Source organism: Odontomachus brunneus, unplaced genomic scaffold (genome assembly GCF_010583005.1).
Source record: "Odontomachus brunneus isolate Ranch 3 - 2012 unplaced genomic scaffold, Obru_v1 Obru_scaffold_056, whole genome shotgun sequence".
Taxonomy (NCBI): Eukaryota; Metazoa; Arthropoda; class Insecta; order Hymenoptera; family Formicidae; genus Odontomachus; species Odontomachus brunneus.
Window position 1 is genome coordinate 663,449 of NW_022639506.1, and position 17,894 is coordinate 681,342.

A 17,894-nucleotide genomic window follows, 5' to 3' on the forward strand; every position below is an offset into this window, starting at 1 on the left:
GTATATTATTTTTGCATTTTAAAAAAGTATGGCCATCTTATCCGAGTTTACCCTATAGAATTTTGCAACCGAGAAGTAGATCGATATTCCGCAGTAATTTATTAATCTTCCATTTATGCTATTTATATATCCTTTATATATATATATATATATATATATATATTTTTTTTCAAATGTGTTATTTATATCTTACATTCAAAAAAGAAACTCTAAGGTGGTATTTCTTACAACTCTATATTCTAAGCGAACTTTTGCTGAAAAAGTATTTTTTTTTTATTAGAATGTACTATCAATTGGAAACCTACTAGATATCATTCCAACCTTTTTTCTTTTTTTAATTAAGAGAAATATCTTTATTTAAAGCAAAATGTCTTCTTATTAAGAGAAATTTCTACTAAGAACAAGATTTTTAAATAATATAAATAGGAATATTTGCCCGATGTGAATATTAATAACATATTTATACTAATATATATATATATATATATATATATATATATATATATATATACACATTTTTAAAATTCCTTTTACAAATGAGAAAATATATATTTCCCTAAAACACCGTTACTTTTCTCACAAGAAAGTCATTTTTTATTACATTTAAACAACAGAATTTAGATTTAAATATATTATTTAGATTTAAATATATTATTAATGTCTATCAAATATTTTTTATTTCTTAGATATTTCTTGCTATATTTCTAGCAAAACATAGTAAAATTCCAGTGAAATTTGCTATGTTCCTTAGTCAGATGGACTTTATTGACAGTCTATTTCTGCACCATTGGAAACATATATGAAAATTGGAAAGAATTTATATAAAAAAAAGGAACTATAAAGTATTCCCTTTGTATGCTGAAAACCTTAAGCTTCCCTTTTAGTATTTATTTCATCACTCATTGAATATTACTGCTTTCTAAGACATTACTTAAGTAAATAAAAGTTATTCCCTACTTTAATTGTGTATCATTGGTTATCGCTATCACCCTAAACTTAAAAAGCTTCCAATATAAATAAAAGTTTCTCTCATCTCATGGTGTCTTTCTAAAGGTATTTTCCTAAGATGTCTTTCTAAAGATATTTAAGATATCTTTCTTAACAAATTATCGATTTTTTTGGATTTTTTAATCGTAATGAAAATCGTAATAAAACCGCTAAAACTGCGCTTGAACTTATTTGAATCGGATGAAATATGAACAATGAATATTCAGACATGTGACCGGCATTGTGACATACTGCCGCGTTTCATTAAGTCATATAATAAATTACGTGCGAAAAATTGTTTGTACGGATAACATAGAGTCAATGAAACGAGATAAGTGATACGCGAGATAAATGATGCATTGATTTGCGATGATTTCATCGTTTAATTATCGTATCTTTAGCGATTCGATCATCAGTCGAACTTTCGTACACGATCAATGGAGATTATCAACGCGGCAGTCGTTAAATGGCTCTCCCGATTTTCTTTACCAGCGGGACGAGCATAGGCCGTGTCGAAGGTAACCGATAACGTGGCGAACACAGTAGTGAATGATAGTATCGCGGAGCGTTGACCGAGCGTTACACGAGGATCAAATCGCGACGCGAGTAATCGCGACACTGGGTCGTCTCACGTACGTTGGCGATGGAGTTGATGTGCTTGTTGCCGGTGGTGGCGGTCGACGTGGCCGGCGGCGGGGGCATGGGTGACTGCACGGGCAGCCCTCTGAGTTGCTCGAGAAACGGCAGGAACATCAACGACTGCGGCCCCGACATGCTCAGCTGACTCTTTGTCATCTGAGCCTGCAGCTCCTGGATGTTGTGCTGCATGATGTGCTCTTGCTGCCGCTTCAAGTGCTCCGTTTGCAGCCGCTGCATCTCGATTTGCTTCTGCGAGTCGACCGTCATGTGAGCGGGATACGACTGTAAAGGCACACGGACCACTAATTAAAGGGATGCGCTGCGCTCCGTGGCTCACCGAGAGGCCGAGGTATAGTAACGAAGCTACCTATGGACACCACTGCGTGGGTGTCGGACAATCCCCGTGACTTTTCGGTCTTCGACTGGAAATTTTTATCGGAAAAATTTTCACCTGATATTATACAAAGAGCCAATTGAGTAAATGTAAGGTGATCTCCTAATTGCTAATTGCGGTATATCTACACTGACTTGTGAGAGAGAAAAATAGTTGGAATAATTATAATCTCACTATATTTTATAGTTCATTTTGGCCTCAAACATATATTTATAGTTCATTTAAACATGAAGATATAGCAGAATGAACACAGATTTATAGTCACCATTTTATTACTCTATGTGTATAGTAAAGCACACTTTGAGAATATAGCTACATGTATCTATATTTGCCAAATATTCCAATTGTATTGACTATATAAAATAGTTAATTTCTCTTACCATTCAATATTTGCTACTTTACTATATTTTTTATTTCAAATAATTATAATTCTTGGTAAAAGTTTTACATGGGTCAATTATACTATGCTTATATTGTAAATATTACAAACATTATAGTGACATTTACTATAAAAATGATATTCTTAACTATAATCTTTTTACTATGTCATTATAGTTCCAAATATCATACATTTTTCTCTCAGTATAATAAGGATACGGTGAGGATTGAATAAGAGAGGTTTTTGTTATGGTGATTGGATTCTATTATATAGGTCCACATTAGGATCCTAATATATTAATTTAGGGTATTATTTTACATAGAATATTTGCATAGGAGTACTTTTTGCGGTATACGATAAAGCAAAAATAAATTAGAATAATAAAATGTCAAATTTTTTAAATTATTAGATAAAACAATTCTTTTTGCTTCTCATATAAAATAATACTTTTCTCTGTACAAAGAAAAAGATTTCATTAGATTTAATATTCTTATTTATTTGACTTTAATTTTTTTCACTAAAACACAACATATTTTAATATAAAATATTATTTTTCTTAATAGAGAAAATGTTTGAATAAAAACTACGTTATTTCATTGAAGAAAAAAATGTTAATTGAAAACAAAATTCTACTATTTAAAACAACATTTTTCAAAGATTCTTTTAAATTTATCAATCCAATTTCTTCAACTTGGATTTCCTTGAATCTATTTTAAACTAAATATTTGGTTAAAAATCCAAAAACAATCATGAAGTCACTGGTTTTCTGATATTGAATATTGCTGTTGTTGCGCTGTTTTTAGTGTCTGTCAATAAATATGTCCTTACAATATTTCGTGAAAACTTTAAGAATATAAAGTTGAGTTACAAAAACATTGTCAGGAATGTTATCTATAATGCGGTCGTAGTCACGTTTTTAAGTTATAGCATTAGTTTGTGAATCGATCATGTATCTATTTCCTTCGCGTTTCATGAAAAATGAAAAACTATTAAATTCGCAAATGAAAATTTTCATTTTCTACGACTTTACGCGAAGGAAATAGATACATGATCGATTCACAGACTAACGCTACGACTTCAAAACGTAACAGCGACTGCATTGTAGACGATCCCTTAAGCTTGATCTACAATGTGTTCTTTGCTTCGTGTTTCTTTATCTCTTTTTAGCTAAAAACTTAAGCCTTAAGCCAGAAAAAGACAAAGTACAAGAAAGAGGAAATAAAGAGCATTTAGATTAAAGAACATTTAGATTAAAGAACATTTTAGATTAAGCTTTAGACGGAATTCACACTTTGGCAGAGAAGCAGAAAGTAAAAAGGCAGAAGCCAATCAGAACTCGCGCTAGTAGTCAGGTCAGGTGGTAGTCGACAGTTTCTGCTTTGCTACCAGCGTGAGTTCTGATTGGTTTTTGGCTTTTCGTTTCCTGCTTTTCTGCCAAGGTTCTCTCTTAGAGTCATTGGGGTGAATGCCTGCCATTCGATCTTCGAAGTCAAACGACTAGCGTTGCTGGCAACCAAGCCGCTGCTCGGAATTGAACTACGGAAGAATAAACGTATAAAATATGATAATTCTCAGTTTTATTTTTTTTTTTTACCAAACATTAGCTCTTTTGAATCATTCATTCAAAATAATATTTGTTTAAATTCAACGAAACGTATTAAGTCTAAAGAAATACTTTTTCTTGCATGTATAAAGACCAGAATTTGACGAGGTCCTGACTATTGCACAACGTTACATAACTTTTTACACTGAGAAAAATTATCCGATGAAAAATTAACAAACAGAAATGTCCGATCAAATTCCGATTAATTTTTATATCCAACCAAGATGTCTGATTAAATTTTATTGGATACTTGCGATCATAATGACATTTCATTAAATAAAAAAATTATAAACTGATATTTCTCATCGGATGTTTCTTGGTCAAACATAAAAAAATTCAGCGGAAATATCTCTCAGTGTAGAACTCGATAATATTACCTTATACGGACCTGGTAACTCATTCTGGTAATTGAGAGCAACCTAATGCTGATCAGTGTTATTGGATTAATTTCTAGTCGAGTCGCCGCGCGGATGAAATGCACAGACGGCGCACAACTCGAGACAATGTGAGCGTGGCGAATTGTGCGATGTGATTGTCACTTTATGCCGTTTACGACTTGACGCGCTGTAAAGACCATTTCGGGAGACTCATGCGTCTCATTCCCCGTGTGCCTTGAGACACTCGCGAATCCAACGTGACTTCTTTTTGGACTTCTTTTCAGCGCGTGACATTACAATGAGATAGACCGACGGAAACCGTTACCGGCGCCCGACTGCTCGATGCATCCGAGGGCTATTCTAAGCGAGGGTCTCGTTGTTTTATACCTTGCTCGGGATGTAACGCACAAAAGCGACGCACATCGTATAAACGTTTTCCCGGAAAATATCATTTGCTTTTTGTTGATGCTACGATGGGAGTTTGGGACGAATAACATGATTGTAATCGCAGCTCTTTGGTCCACATTAATGGTTACTATTTGAAACCCGTCTCAAATGAAATACTTAAATTTGAATTCAGACTTAGATGACAGTTTTCCAACTGAAAATCGTGTTTACAGATATAAGGTGAGATACAGTTCTAATTATAAGCCGGGTCCCAATTTCAGGTCAAACTTGGTTTATGTATTAAAAAAGTAAAAATGTATTATACATTGTAATGTATGTAATGTATTATACATTGTAATGTATGTAATGTATTATACATTATAATAAGAACACGGAAAACATTTTTTTTATTCCTTATTTCTTATACATTCACAAATACTCTCAATATTTAAGAAAATCTAGGATATAGAACATAAGATTACTCTAACAGAACTAATATTTACATAAAACTTTGGTTTATCAGCGATCGAAAAATATCAGGAAATAAAACAATAAAAATTATTTATAATTTTAACGAGATACTAGATAATTGTTTAGACAATCTTTATTAGATAATTTATTTTATCAATCTTTATTATTATATAATTTATTAAATACAGTTTCAAACGTCAATTAATAGTCAAGGTTACTGCTTATAACATAAGCAGTTTTGCCCTAGTAGTGTCTCATGTTTTGTGTATGTTTTCTAATTAAAAAATTATAATGCTAACGAGAGTCCAAGAAATCTTTGATACGTAATATATATTTTCTCATGTTTTTCGTCTCTCTCTCTCTCTCTCTCTCTCTCTCTCTCTCTCTCTGTCTTTCTCATATGACATCTTTTGCAATCATCAAATGACACATGTCTTTTAATTCATTCTTGTAATTTTATTACAAGTACAACTACAAAATCTATTCTATTATTTTAATAATACTATCATTACCATCAGAATAATCCGATGTGTTCTCATCGCAATGAAATTCTATGTTATTAACATATACCTCATTTGTCATTCGCTGACTTTCATTTCTAACCTTGATTGTCATCTCTGTGTGTTTTACACACAGAATTTAATATTGTTATAAACATCTTATATTTTATCTCCAATTTCTTTCTTCTTGCTCTTCTTCTTTTCCACATGTTCACTCATTGTTCCCGTAATTTTAAATTTCTCTCTAATAATATAAAGAAATATATTTCAAACTTATTTATGATATATATTATCATAGATGCACATTATAAAAATTAATTAATTACTGTTGCAATTTCGCGAAAGGATCGGTTCACATGTACAATAAATCGCTTCGACTACTGGATAAAACTCTATCAAGTTCTTGTCCAGTTGCCGCGCAGTGTTTTTACAATTAATGAGAATGTATTAACGATAGACAATACTAGGCGACATAACTAGGCAAATATCTATGCAACTCGTAACATTTCCATCAGAGTAGAAATCCCTAAGAGCTTAATTGCACGTCGGGTTAACAGGCCGATTGCGGCCAAGTGCATCGGCCGCGAATTTTTCGATAAATTTTACATTAATAGCGTCAAAGCGCTCCGGATTTAGACAGGGCGAGCGTTCACGAGAGAGCGAGCCACCATAGGAACGCAACAATTTACGCGGCGAATATCATTGTACTTTCCTACGTGTTGGCTGCGATCCAGATACGCGTGGAGTTTATTTTAGACGATAAGGAAGACGTTTATTCATCCAGCCTGTGCACCAGCTGAGACGTCACACGCGCGCGACGCTGGACGCATCCGCGTGTCGCCCTTCTCTTGGCTGCCGCGATTATTAATTCTCGGCGCTCGATGGTGGATCGCGGAAAGTGATTTACGATCGACACGGCCCTCGCGACTTTATCGCCAAGTCGTTGGAGCCGACACAGACGAGACTTAAATTATAAATGCGGCGGTAATGAAAACGGCAGGATAAGCCTGTATCGCCGGGTCGCGACACAAAAATCCGTGCAAAACATTGAGCGTTACACAAGCGCGGCCGATAAGCGTGTTCTTCCGATTCGATTAGTCGCTGGCTTCTTATTGGTCTTATTGGTCTCGGCGAATAATTAAAAATGTCGGCGCAAGAAGCGTGAATTGACGGCAAACATATTGACACTTTTATGGATCCCGACGCGCGAAATGATTACAATGTGCCGGTCGCAAGAAGTCGATCGGTGATTATGCACGCTGCATCACGATACACTCTCATCGATCCTGTCGGGAACTGTGCGTGTAATAAGTAGACAAATGTGTGACGCTAAATCGAGTTAATTGAGAAGTTGACCTTCCCAATTTTTCATTCTACATTCCTTTAAGGATGTCAATTAACATGTTGAATGACCGTGGAATTTCATTCAAGATGAGTGAAAAGTAGCAGTATTTTTGCTCGAAAATACTGCCACCCGAAAACGCAAGAGTGAATATCTTATTCCAGCTTAAGAGTGAATATTTCACTCGATTAAAGTGAATATTTTTTTGTGAATGTCTTCAATTGAAAAATATTCACTCGACGATCCAGAAAGAAAATGGAGAATTCATTTTACATGAATAAAAATTACTCAAATTCGAGTAACCGATGTTTACTCTAATTTTGGAGTAAAATTTCTATTCAAGAAATTTTGGGAGTATTCAATGCGTCTCATTCAGAGAGAGAAAAAGAGAGAGAGAGAGGAGGAGAGAGAGAGAAAGTTTCATATATAAAGTATAATTTATAATTGTATTTAAATGATTAATTGTACGATCAATAGGGAGCCAACAAAACGAGGTAGAAGATATCAACAACATCAATAAACATTTATCGCATATTATCGTATTATCGTATCGTTTATCGTATGAAACTTTTGAGCAATCAATAAAAATCAGCGCAGTAAATGATTATAGTCCTCGCATTTTCTTTACAAAAAGAAAATATTCTTATAAAAATGGCAACAAAATTCTTGTTGTATCATAGAGAATTATGACCAAAATTATTATATACATTTTTTTAAATATTATATTATATTTTATGATCTTTATTACAAAATTATTGTAATTATTTAAATATATATATAATTATTTATATAATTTTAACGTAATTTCTACTACAATATTTCCTCTGTGTATATTTTTGCTTTGTCCTTTGCGTACTATACTAATTCTATTATTTTTTATACGTGCACAAATAAAAATATCATTCTATTGCTAAGAAAAACAATTATTTTGTTTACTTTCCTTCTTTTGCGTAATGGTTGTCTTCAATGAAAAATATTTTTTTGATAATGGTCTTAAAGTATTTTTAAGTCATTTTAATGAAATTTTAGAAAAGCTCATTATCACATTACTCAAAAGAAAAATTTGTTCTCTTTAAAAAGAACAAGAATGTTACAAAACTTTAACGAAGAAAAAGTTGACTCTACACAGTAAGCAAACCGAATTTTTGTTTCAATTTAATATTTTCGATTGAAATACTAAATTTACTAGAGTTAAAAATGTATTTTAAGTAAATTTTATGTTTTGATAAACTGTAATATAGATTTGCGGATACGTAAACTTATGAAATATTTGAGACAAGTAACATTCACCTGAATGCAATATGTATTGTTCTGTGCGTGTTTATTAGACATTTTAAGGACATCATAGCACACAATTTATTATTATTGTTATTAAATGAGGATTTATATGGACGTATATAGCATGCGCATATAACATATATAAAGAAACAAATCTACATTTACACAAACGTGCGCGCGCGCGTTGTCTTAACGTCGCATTATGCCGCACGGACAGGACAGTAGTCATTACGGGATTAAGGGATTAAGGGTATCGTATGACCGTATTCTCCATTCTGTATTCGCTGTCGTTACAATCTTTTACGACGCGCAGGCACGGCGGCGAGCCGCTCAAAGGCTGCCGAACTGTGGGTTTATGCCTCTCCGTGCGTGCAAGTGTACGTGCATGTGCGTTCATTGAGACCACATGTCGCGTTCGCTTCTGAGCGGCGCGAGGAATCGCCGCGAAGACAATGAGACGACGGAGTAACGCCAATTCTGGTAAGGTCTTAGATTCGCGCCGCTATAACGGACCACGCTGGGCAAAAGCAGCAGAGAGAAAAAGAGAAAGAGGGTGAGAGAGGCGATGGAACTTCATTATTCATTTGCACAGTTCAGTTATGCCGATGATACGTATCCGTGACAGCTATACCGCCCACAGTGGCTAAATATAAACACACAGGCGGGGTGCCAGCAAGTTCCATTCACATTCACATCTACACGCGACGCGGCGGTTTAGTAAGTGAGCATAAGAATATGAGGAGCTCCGTTCTGAATACGCATCCGCGCATTGACGCCAACTGCACCGCCTAAACTTAGCCACGCAATTACCGAAACATACCTACCTACCCCGTAATCGCTCTTTGGCCGGTTATCCGACGGATCATCGATCGAGCTAGATCACGCATTTGTCGCGGATGATCATCCGCTTCTGAGGGAAGCGTCGTATTTTATCTGAATCGCGGAAAAATAGTATATGAGTAATAATTTAATCTCGAAAGTGTCCCGAGCCCGCCGCGATTCCACGACCGTTTGACTCGCTGACGTTGAAATATCGTCGGCGGGCAGGAACGATCGACGACGAGGTGTCTTCGTGAGTCGCGCTTTTTGTTATTTAACGAGCGCACGCGAATAACGCACGTTCACAAACGCTGCATTGCGTCACGATCAACGGGCGATTTTCGTCGGCGCGACGCGCGTCGCACGGGCGCGAGACGCGGGGCTAAAGGCCACGAAATTTGCGTCTAGATTTAGAATCGGAGCCACTGGAGTGCAAGGGGACATGCCGGATGACGTAGATCCACCGGAAGTGGTTCATACTTCACGTGCGTTATAAAGACTGTCACTGCGGGTACTGTCTAAAATTACGTCGCGCTGCCAAGGAGCGCGCGACTCCAGTGCAAGCGTCCCGACCAAAAATTCATCCCATAGTCCTGATCAGGTGGACCTCGATTAGTTACCTGGTTTGCACAAGGTTAGGTGATCTAATTCCAATAAGTCATATGGCACAACATGGCAATCGGAACCGCATTAATAATAAGGATTTTAATGATTACGACCCGATAATATTACCTTGTACAAGTCAAATGACTGATTGGGATCAACTTGATCAGGACCATGAAGTACATTTCTAGTTGGGATTGTCTGTGTGTCTGGCGACGAAGACGACAACAATTTACTAACTCTTTATTCAGTATACTAGAAGAAACAAATATAGTGATAGCAACTATATAAGTGATAATTAAACCTATTTTATATGTAATATTAATGTATATAGTTTGTTATAGTCATTAGAGCTTTAGTTGAAAAAAAATAGATTATTACGTTAATTAATTCTACAACAAAACTCTAGTATAAATGTCACTTATATAGTTGCTATTATCATGTTTTTCTCTGAGTATGTATATAATTATGTATTAATTGTGTATTATGTATTAATTGTGTGTATAAAATTATGTTCTCGCTTTAAGTCTCTCTAAAATGTTTTATATAGATAAAGTAATAATTCCGTCGATATAATACTATCGATTCATCCTAGATAGAACTATATTCTTCGTCTTAAGCCGTGAAACAGTAATTTTTCCGCTGAAAAACCCAATACAGCGATCGTATGCAAAATAGAATCATCGACTTTGAAATTGCATAAAGTTTTCACGTAAGAAAAGCAAGAAAATTTTACTTTTTACATTTTTTAATCGATGTCATATTAAGATACAAGGTTGATGCTTTTATGTTCATTTCATAGTTATGAGATTTATTACATTCTGTAGCTGAAGCACACATGCATGCATGAATGTATATTATTATGTATATTCAGAAAATCGCATTTTGCGATGGTCAATTTTACTCGGATCGCAAAATTCTTTATCAGAAAGACTTTTTAAGATTGTTTTATGAAGAAAAACGTTTTACTGAGACGGGGTTGATGTCTAGGTCTTAAAAGATTAATAATAAAGGTTATTAATACCTAGTTTTAACTATTCGGCGTTACCTGGGCTTCTTATATCTAGAACATCCAAACTTAAATTATCACAAAGTGTAAAGAGAGCGTAATTGAAAGGAGGGATTGAGATGTTTAGGTTTCACGTAGCCTATATTTTTGCAGGATCTTAAAGAGTAATTATGCAAAGTTTGGTCTAGATCGATCAAAAGGTTTAGAAGTTAATAGGGAACAGACAGACATTCTATTATATATATATAGATTGAGATGTTATATTAATAATTAAAAGATAATATCATCTTATACAGATCAGATAACTGACTAGGATTATCCTGATCAGAACCATGAGATGAATTTCTAATCAGGATCACATGACAGAAGATGAAGATGACAATTTCTTAATTATTTCTTAATTATTATTTCTTGATTATTTCTTAATTATTATTAACAACTGGGACGTTATCAATAATTAGGAATAACGTCACCTTGTACAAATCAGGTTCCATGACTGGGATCAACCTGATCAGGACTATGGTGTAGATTTCTAGTCAGGGTAGGCACACACGTATATCGGATTAAGGATATCGGTGCGATTGCGATCGCCTTCGTCCGAGATACACCTATGCGCTATGAATAATCGATCGCGAAGAGGAGCGCCACCGACCAACCCTGCCGGCGGGAGTGCCCTTTTCGCGCCGGGACACGACGTGCGAGACAACGAGGAGTCGGGGACAAAAAAGCACCGCTGCACTCTTTAATGGAATTTTAAAAGAGAGAATCCGGGGACACACACAAGGGCGGCCTGTGGATACATAAATTATGGAGCGCTTTGAACGGGATTCGCGCTCGCCCCGTGCCGGGCCAGCGTCGTAACGGAGACAGAGAGAAGAGGGATGCGGGACGAGGGAGGGAAGGAGGGAGGGAGAGACCCGTGAATTGCGAGAATCTAGGGCAACCGGAAGCGGTATTTTCGTGGCGCCGCTTTTCGAGTGTAGCGGAGGAGTATAGATGGGATCGTGAGTACATCGTCGGGAGGCTCGGCCTTTCGAGAGTCGTTCGTCGTCTCTTATATGTCGCGAACGACGCGACCCAAGTGTGGCGATCGCGGAGACCCGAGCTATCATTTTCAGGAAAAGTGAAAGAAAAAAGGTAATCGTTGCTCTATCACTGTGCGAAGTGCCGATACTCTTTCGTGGGAAACTCTGTTGTTTGCGCGAGAAACCGTTACCGTCTTCGTCTCTTTCCACACAGGCGATCCTGATTAAATATTGATCCCATATCCTGGTCAGGTTAATTCCAATTCGTTATCTGATTTGTATAAATTGATGGTGTCGGGCCCTAATTATTAACTTCTTCATGATTTAAAATAACGGCGCGACTCTTCTTAGGACGGGGTTTTTCTTCTAAATTTAGATTTCTTTTCCCCTTATTGGTATTCTCTTTGAAGAATTTTGAAAAATAAGATACAAAATATATCTACTTTGCATTTGCTATGAGTAAAAAAATGCGATTGTTTAAGGAAATCAAAAAGAATTTAATATGTTATTAAATTTTTCCGAGTCTATTACGTATAGAATTAATAATGTTATTAATAATCTTTATTATTAATAAGGTCTTGATAGTCATGCAGTGTTCAAAGGATATAATTTTATCTTTAGTGGAATCCTTTTCCATGTTACCTCAGGAGGATTCTTCTGAAACTAAAAGGAAAATATTCTAGCATTCAATAAAAAAAGAGCTCTAGTTGCAAAAGTTGGTATTTCTTGTAATTCCATATTTCAAGTGAAATTTTTGATGCCAAACGAGTATTTTTCTTCTACTGAAAAGGAATAATATTGTGTTTAGAATATGTTTCTTTTAGTTTTAAAAATCCTCTCTTGAGGCTATCTACAGGGTGTTCATCGTAATGGTATCTAAAATTTTTTTGTTTACTTATAATGATTAAGCAGGAGAAAGTTCTAGATGCAATTAATTAGTTTTTAAATGGCAATAAGAAACAACAATAAAAAGTTCGGAAACTTTATTTTTTGTAAAAAAATTCAAATTATATATTTTCACTTTTTCAAATAAAATCTTACCTTTACTTTATTCGTAGTATTGCAAAAAGGATAAAAAATTTCGATAGTAACTTATAATATTATCTTTATTGTTATTTTACAGCAAAAAAGAGCAACACAATGAAATAATAATAAAAAATTTCAACGATATATAAGGGAGAATTTATACTGTGGCAGAAAAGCAGAAAACAGAAAGACAGAAGCCAATCAAAACTCGCACTGGTAGTCAGGTGGTAGTCAACAGTTTCTGCTTTTCTTGGTGTGAGTTTTGATTGGCTTTCTGTTTTCTACTTTTCTGTCAAAGTCTGAGTTCTCGCCAACACAAGCATGTAGAAACATAAATCGAAATGTCCTAATTGATGCGATATGTAAAACTCTATTACAAAAGGCGAAGCTTTATGTTACAGAAAATGGTTTACATTTCGATTACATGTCTTGTAAGCATATTCGTTACATGATTCACATTATTCATTATATTGTATTCTATACAATATCGTATCTTCTGTCTGTATTTCTTCACTGTTAAATATTAGAAATAACATTTACAGTTGTTACGATGAACATCTTGTGTAAGAGAATTCTGTTAAAGAAAATATATTTTTTGAGATATTATATAACTTATCAGGATTCAATAACATCACTTTATATAAACCACGTAACTGATTGGGTTGGTCAGAATCATCAGATAAATTCTTAGTCAGTATGCAGCGATTCGATAGATCTTGTTGATTTCGTCATTCGTATCCTTGTAGTTGAGTCTTATGATGCCACGTGTATCATGATAATCCTTTTTTCGACATATGGATTTGTAACATATAAAGAAGGACACGATTTTTGCGACCTGCTTTTTCTGTCATTTTACAGTATACATATATAATGTAATGTAATGTAGGCAAACAAATATTAAAAAGATAATTGATTCTTTTTTCTCATTCGTTTACGATATGATTACGTATGAAATGGAAACTAACATCTGCATCGTATATCTAGATTACATATAAAATGTTTTAGATATTTCTCATATCAATCGTCGAAGTAAATGTCGAACGTTGATTTACGTGCACGGGATAATATCGTTACGCGATGTCTTTTTCACACAACACGTGTTGAACTATCGCTGCTGACCGTGAACTATAATGTTCGCATTAAATGTATAATGCATTCACGTAGATATATTATAAAATATTCAAAAGAGAACGTGGGCACTCAAAGAGTTCTTTTAATTTATCAGATAAAATTGAGAACAAAATACTTGGTTTTAAATATTTTTTTATGAATAAAATAACACCAATTTTCGATATTTCTTCAGACACCAAAGGAGATCTTTCTACACTGAAAAAAGATATTTGAAAATTTGTTTGTGGGACATAAAGTTTATTTTTGTGAAAACAAGCTTTATATTCTACAAATTTTTAAGTACCTTTTTCTCACAAGAAACACTAGGCAATTAAAAAATTTAAAAAAATTCTGAAACTTTGTGTGCAAGTAGAGTTGTTCATCCGTAACACAAAACTATTTTTTGTTCGTGCGGAATTACAGTTTTAGGGGGTGAAACACTATTAAAATTAAAAAAAATTTTTTTATAAAATAAAATAAATAATTTTTATAAAATAAATAATTTTTATAAAATAAATAATTTTTATAAAATAAATAATTTTTATAAAATTTTTTCTATTATAGTTCTAAAGTACTCTTTAAATCATTCAGTTTTCATTTTGGAAAATTTTTTCTATCTCTTATAGTTTCGACGATATTCGCTTCAACAGAAAAAAATCGATTTTTTTCAAAAGGGTGTTTTACCTCCTAAAACTATAATTTCGGATGATCAAAAAATAGTTTTGTATTACGGATGAACTACTCCACTTGCACACAAAGTTTCAGAATTTTTTGAATTTTTGAGTTGCCTAGTGTTCCTTGTCAGTGTATTTTCTTCTTAATGTATAAATCAGTATCTCTATAAACCAGAATTAAAAAAAAGAACGAAAAATGTTACAGCAGTCCCGACAATTGAGGATTTGTGTAACGGAAGAGTAACAATGTACGCGTGTCTCAGTGACATCCCACACGTTACACGATTTATGTATGTTTCGTGGGGCTGCAGAAGGCAGAACAGCAGGCGTCTCACGCGAACGTCAAAAGACACGCGAGTTTGCCACCGACCTCGCGGAATCTATAATCATAGATCAGACACCGGTCGGATGTACAGACACGCGGCGAATACGTTGCACAGCGCGGTATTTTCGGATATCTTTATTGGCTGATGTTTATTATCTATTCGCCGGCTCTAATCCTTTTGATATTCCGTGCCGGCGGATAAACAAATCGGCCGATCATCGGCAGGCCGGATTTCTCGCGAAGCCGCTAATATTAATAATCCCCTTTTCGCCGCCGGCCGATATCGTTCACGGTATTATCCGAATGAACGGAGCGCGCTATACGGCGCGTTTATGCAGCCCGCAGTTCACTCGTGGTCCTCGTCCATTACAAAGACGACTTTGTTCCATTTTCATCTCGCGTCATCGGTTCCGCGAGCGATTGTGATAATGCGCGCAGAGTCAACTATGTGAGGCTTCTGTTGCCGGTCGCGAGTAGCATACTAGACGGACACGTAGAGCATTGATTTCGCATTAATCGATTGTTGAAGCCTTGCTCAATAGTTTACTTTCTGAAAGCAAACGGGCGCGAGACACACACACACACACACACACCCACACACACACACAGAGAGAGAGAGAGAGAGAGAGAGAGAGAGAGAGAGAGAGAGAGAGAAGGGAGAGAGAGAAAGTTGCATACATAGAAAATCTTTCATGAATAATATAGCATACTAATAGTTTAATTTATAAGACTTGCATTGAGCGACTAGGATATGAGGGATATCGAGTCTAAATGGCTTCAGGAGTAGGTTGTTAATGCGTTTTTTTAGTATTTATCTTGAGAAACTCTTTTATATATAGAATATAGATACTTTTCTTTGAATTTAAAAGCAAGATAAGATTACAGTTAAAAAATAGAAAAAAAAAAACTGATTTGGTAGCAAAGTAAATTTTTGAGCCTTTCGAACCCGAGCAAAAATGTATCTAGTAGAGAAGATTTCAAGACTAGTAGCTAGATAGTAATGACTAGATAACTTTTCTAGCCAGTGATTGGTTAAATATTCCTACTCAGTCGTTTGAATGTTAGCACTATCTAGTAACTATACCAACTACATAGATAGTGGCTAGATGAAAAAAATTATACAGTAACAAGATAGAAAATTATCGGTAAATCCTGAATAGAAATTGGATATCAGAACTGTCTAGTATTTATACCAATTATAGTTACAAGTTATTTTTTTGTATTTAGTTACTAGATAATTTTTCTGGTACAGCCACTAGAAGTGAGTGTTACATTCTTAGCTAATAGCGATGTAAGATCCAACTTTTCTGTGTCATTACTAGACAATCAATAGATTCTGCTCGGGGAAATCCTGTATTAATATTCTCTATCGTAAGTGAATAAAATTAAGCGACATGTTACTAGCTAAATGAAGTTTCTTGTAAGTGTATGATATATTGTATATAGTATGATATGTAATGAAAACAATTTTCATTCATGAAATGATTAAAATCAAGCATATAAGCGGACGAAGTAAAGTTGGCTTATAATTAACTCCTTATTGCTTGTTTCCTTTCTAGTAAATATAATTTTGTGAAACTTATTACCCAGGGATTGTTGAAGTTGCCGAGTACGAATCCAATGTGAGAAATAAAAAAATTCGGAATAAAACGGTGGATCTAATATGGCGAACGGAATTTTCAAAATCAACCGAATTCGCTTGAAACTTAGTCGAGGGTTTTGGAGGTTACTGATTATGAATCTGATGTTAAAAATACAAAATTTAAAATGGCGGATTCAAAATGGTAGACGGAATTTAATTTAACCTAATCTTTTTTTATTTGGCATTAAAGTAATGCATGAAAATATAAAAAATATTACTTAGTAGTATACAAATTTCTCTTTACATGCGATTTAAAGTTATTGAAAAAGTGCCATACTTCTTGGAAAATATTATTTCTAGTCCAGTTTTATTCTTTGCTCTTTAAATTTCCCATACTTATTTGAAATTTGTTCTATATTACAGGGAAAAAAATTTAGTTGTATAACGTTTGGTTTTGATGAACGGACCAATGCGTTTTTATTGAAGGGTGCAAAAATTTTGGTTCTTATGGCTCGAATTTGGTATTAAGAACCAGAAATTCTGTTTTCTTCAACCAAAATGTGTTGGTTTGTTCATTAAAATCGAAAACTTTACGTTAGTACAATCAAACTTTTTTCTCTGTGTGTTTCCATTTTTCGGGTTGTTGCATGTTTACGTTTTCGAGACAAATCCTTTGCGTATATCAGCAAATGATCGAATACGATATATCGTTAGATAATTCTGTTTTCTTTTCGTTAAACATAATCTTTATGACAAAAACATATCTTAAACATATCTTCATGACGTATATTTGTTTCTTCCCATCGGACAATGTTGGACGAAAGAACCGATAATTGCTCGCGATCACTGTGCGAACGACACGTCCGTGCATCTTGACAGATTCATACAAACAAACGCGTGCAGCAGACAAGTGCAAATAGAATTGTTAGGAGCGTATATATACGCATATGGCGTATACCAACGCGACATTAACGACGTCGGAAATACTCCATAAGCGACCGTTTTGCGCCGCCCTAAACCGCGTCTTATTCCGCATCACTTTGATGACACACGTTTTCCTATATTTTACGATTCACCACCGCGCGTTCTACATCTCTGCCAACTGACACGAATACCGAACGCAACAGTAACCGTGTTCGAATCGAGAGAGGAGAGCGTAGCATGCCGCACTTGGATCCGGTGTCGGCCATCCGTGCACGTCGAAAAGTTCGACGTGCACGCGACCACACCACGTCATAAGCACCGCGAATTTCGCGTCGTCGTTAACACCTACTGCCCGGAGCCATTTGAATATCCCGTTACGGAAGAGCCGGGTGGTCTGTAAGACTTAAAAAAAAAAAAAAAAAAAAAAAAAAAAAAAAAAA

The 17,894-nt window shown here is 34.9% G+C and overlaps 1 protein-coding gene across 7 annotated transcripts in view; it reads right to left on the reverse strand.

The window, feature by feature from the left end:
• Positions 1 to 17,894, reverse strand: part of LOC116845685 (transcription factor Sox-5) — a 343,917-nt gene that overhangs the window by 16,032 nt on the left and 309,991 nt on the right. For all 7 annotated transcript variants that reach the window (XM_032818681.1, XM_032818682.1, XM_032818687.1 and 4 more), the window contains one exon: positions 1,624 to 1,908. In XM_032818681.1, the coding sequence (XP_032674572.1) occupies positions 1,624 to 1,908 (285 nt within the window). The remainder of the gene's footprint in view (positions 1 to 1,623; positions 1,909 to 17,894) is intronic.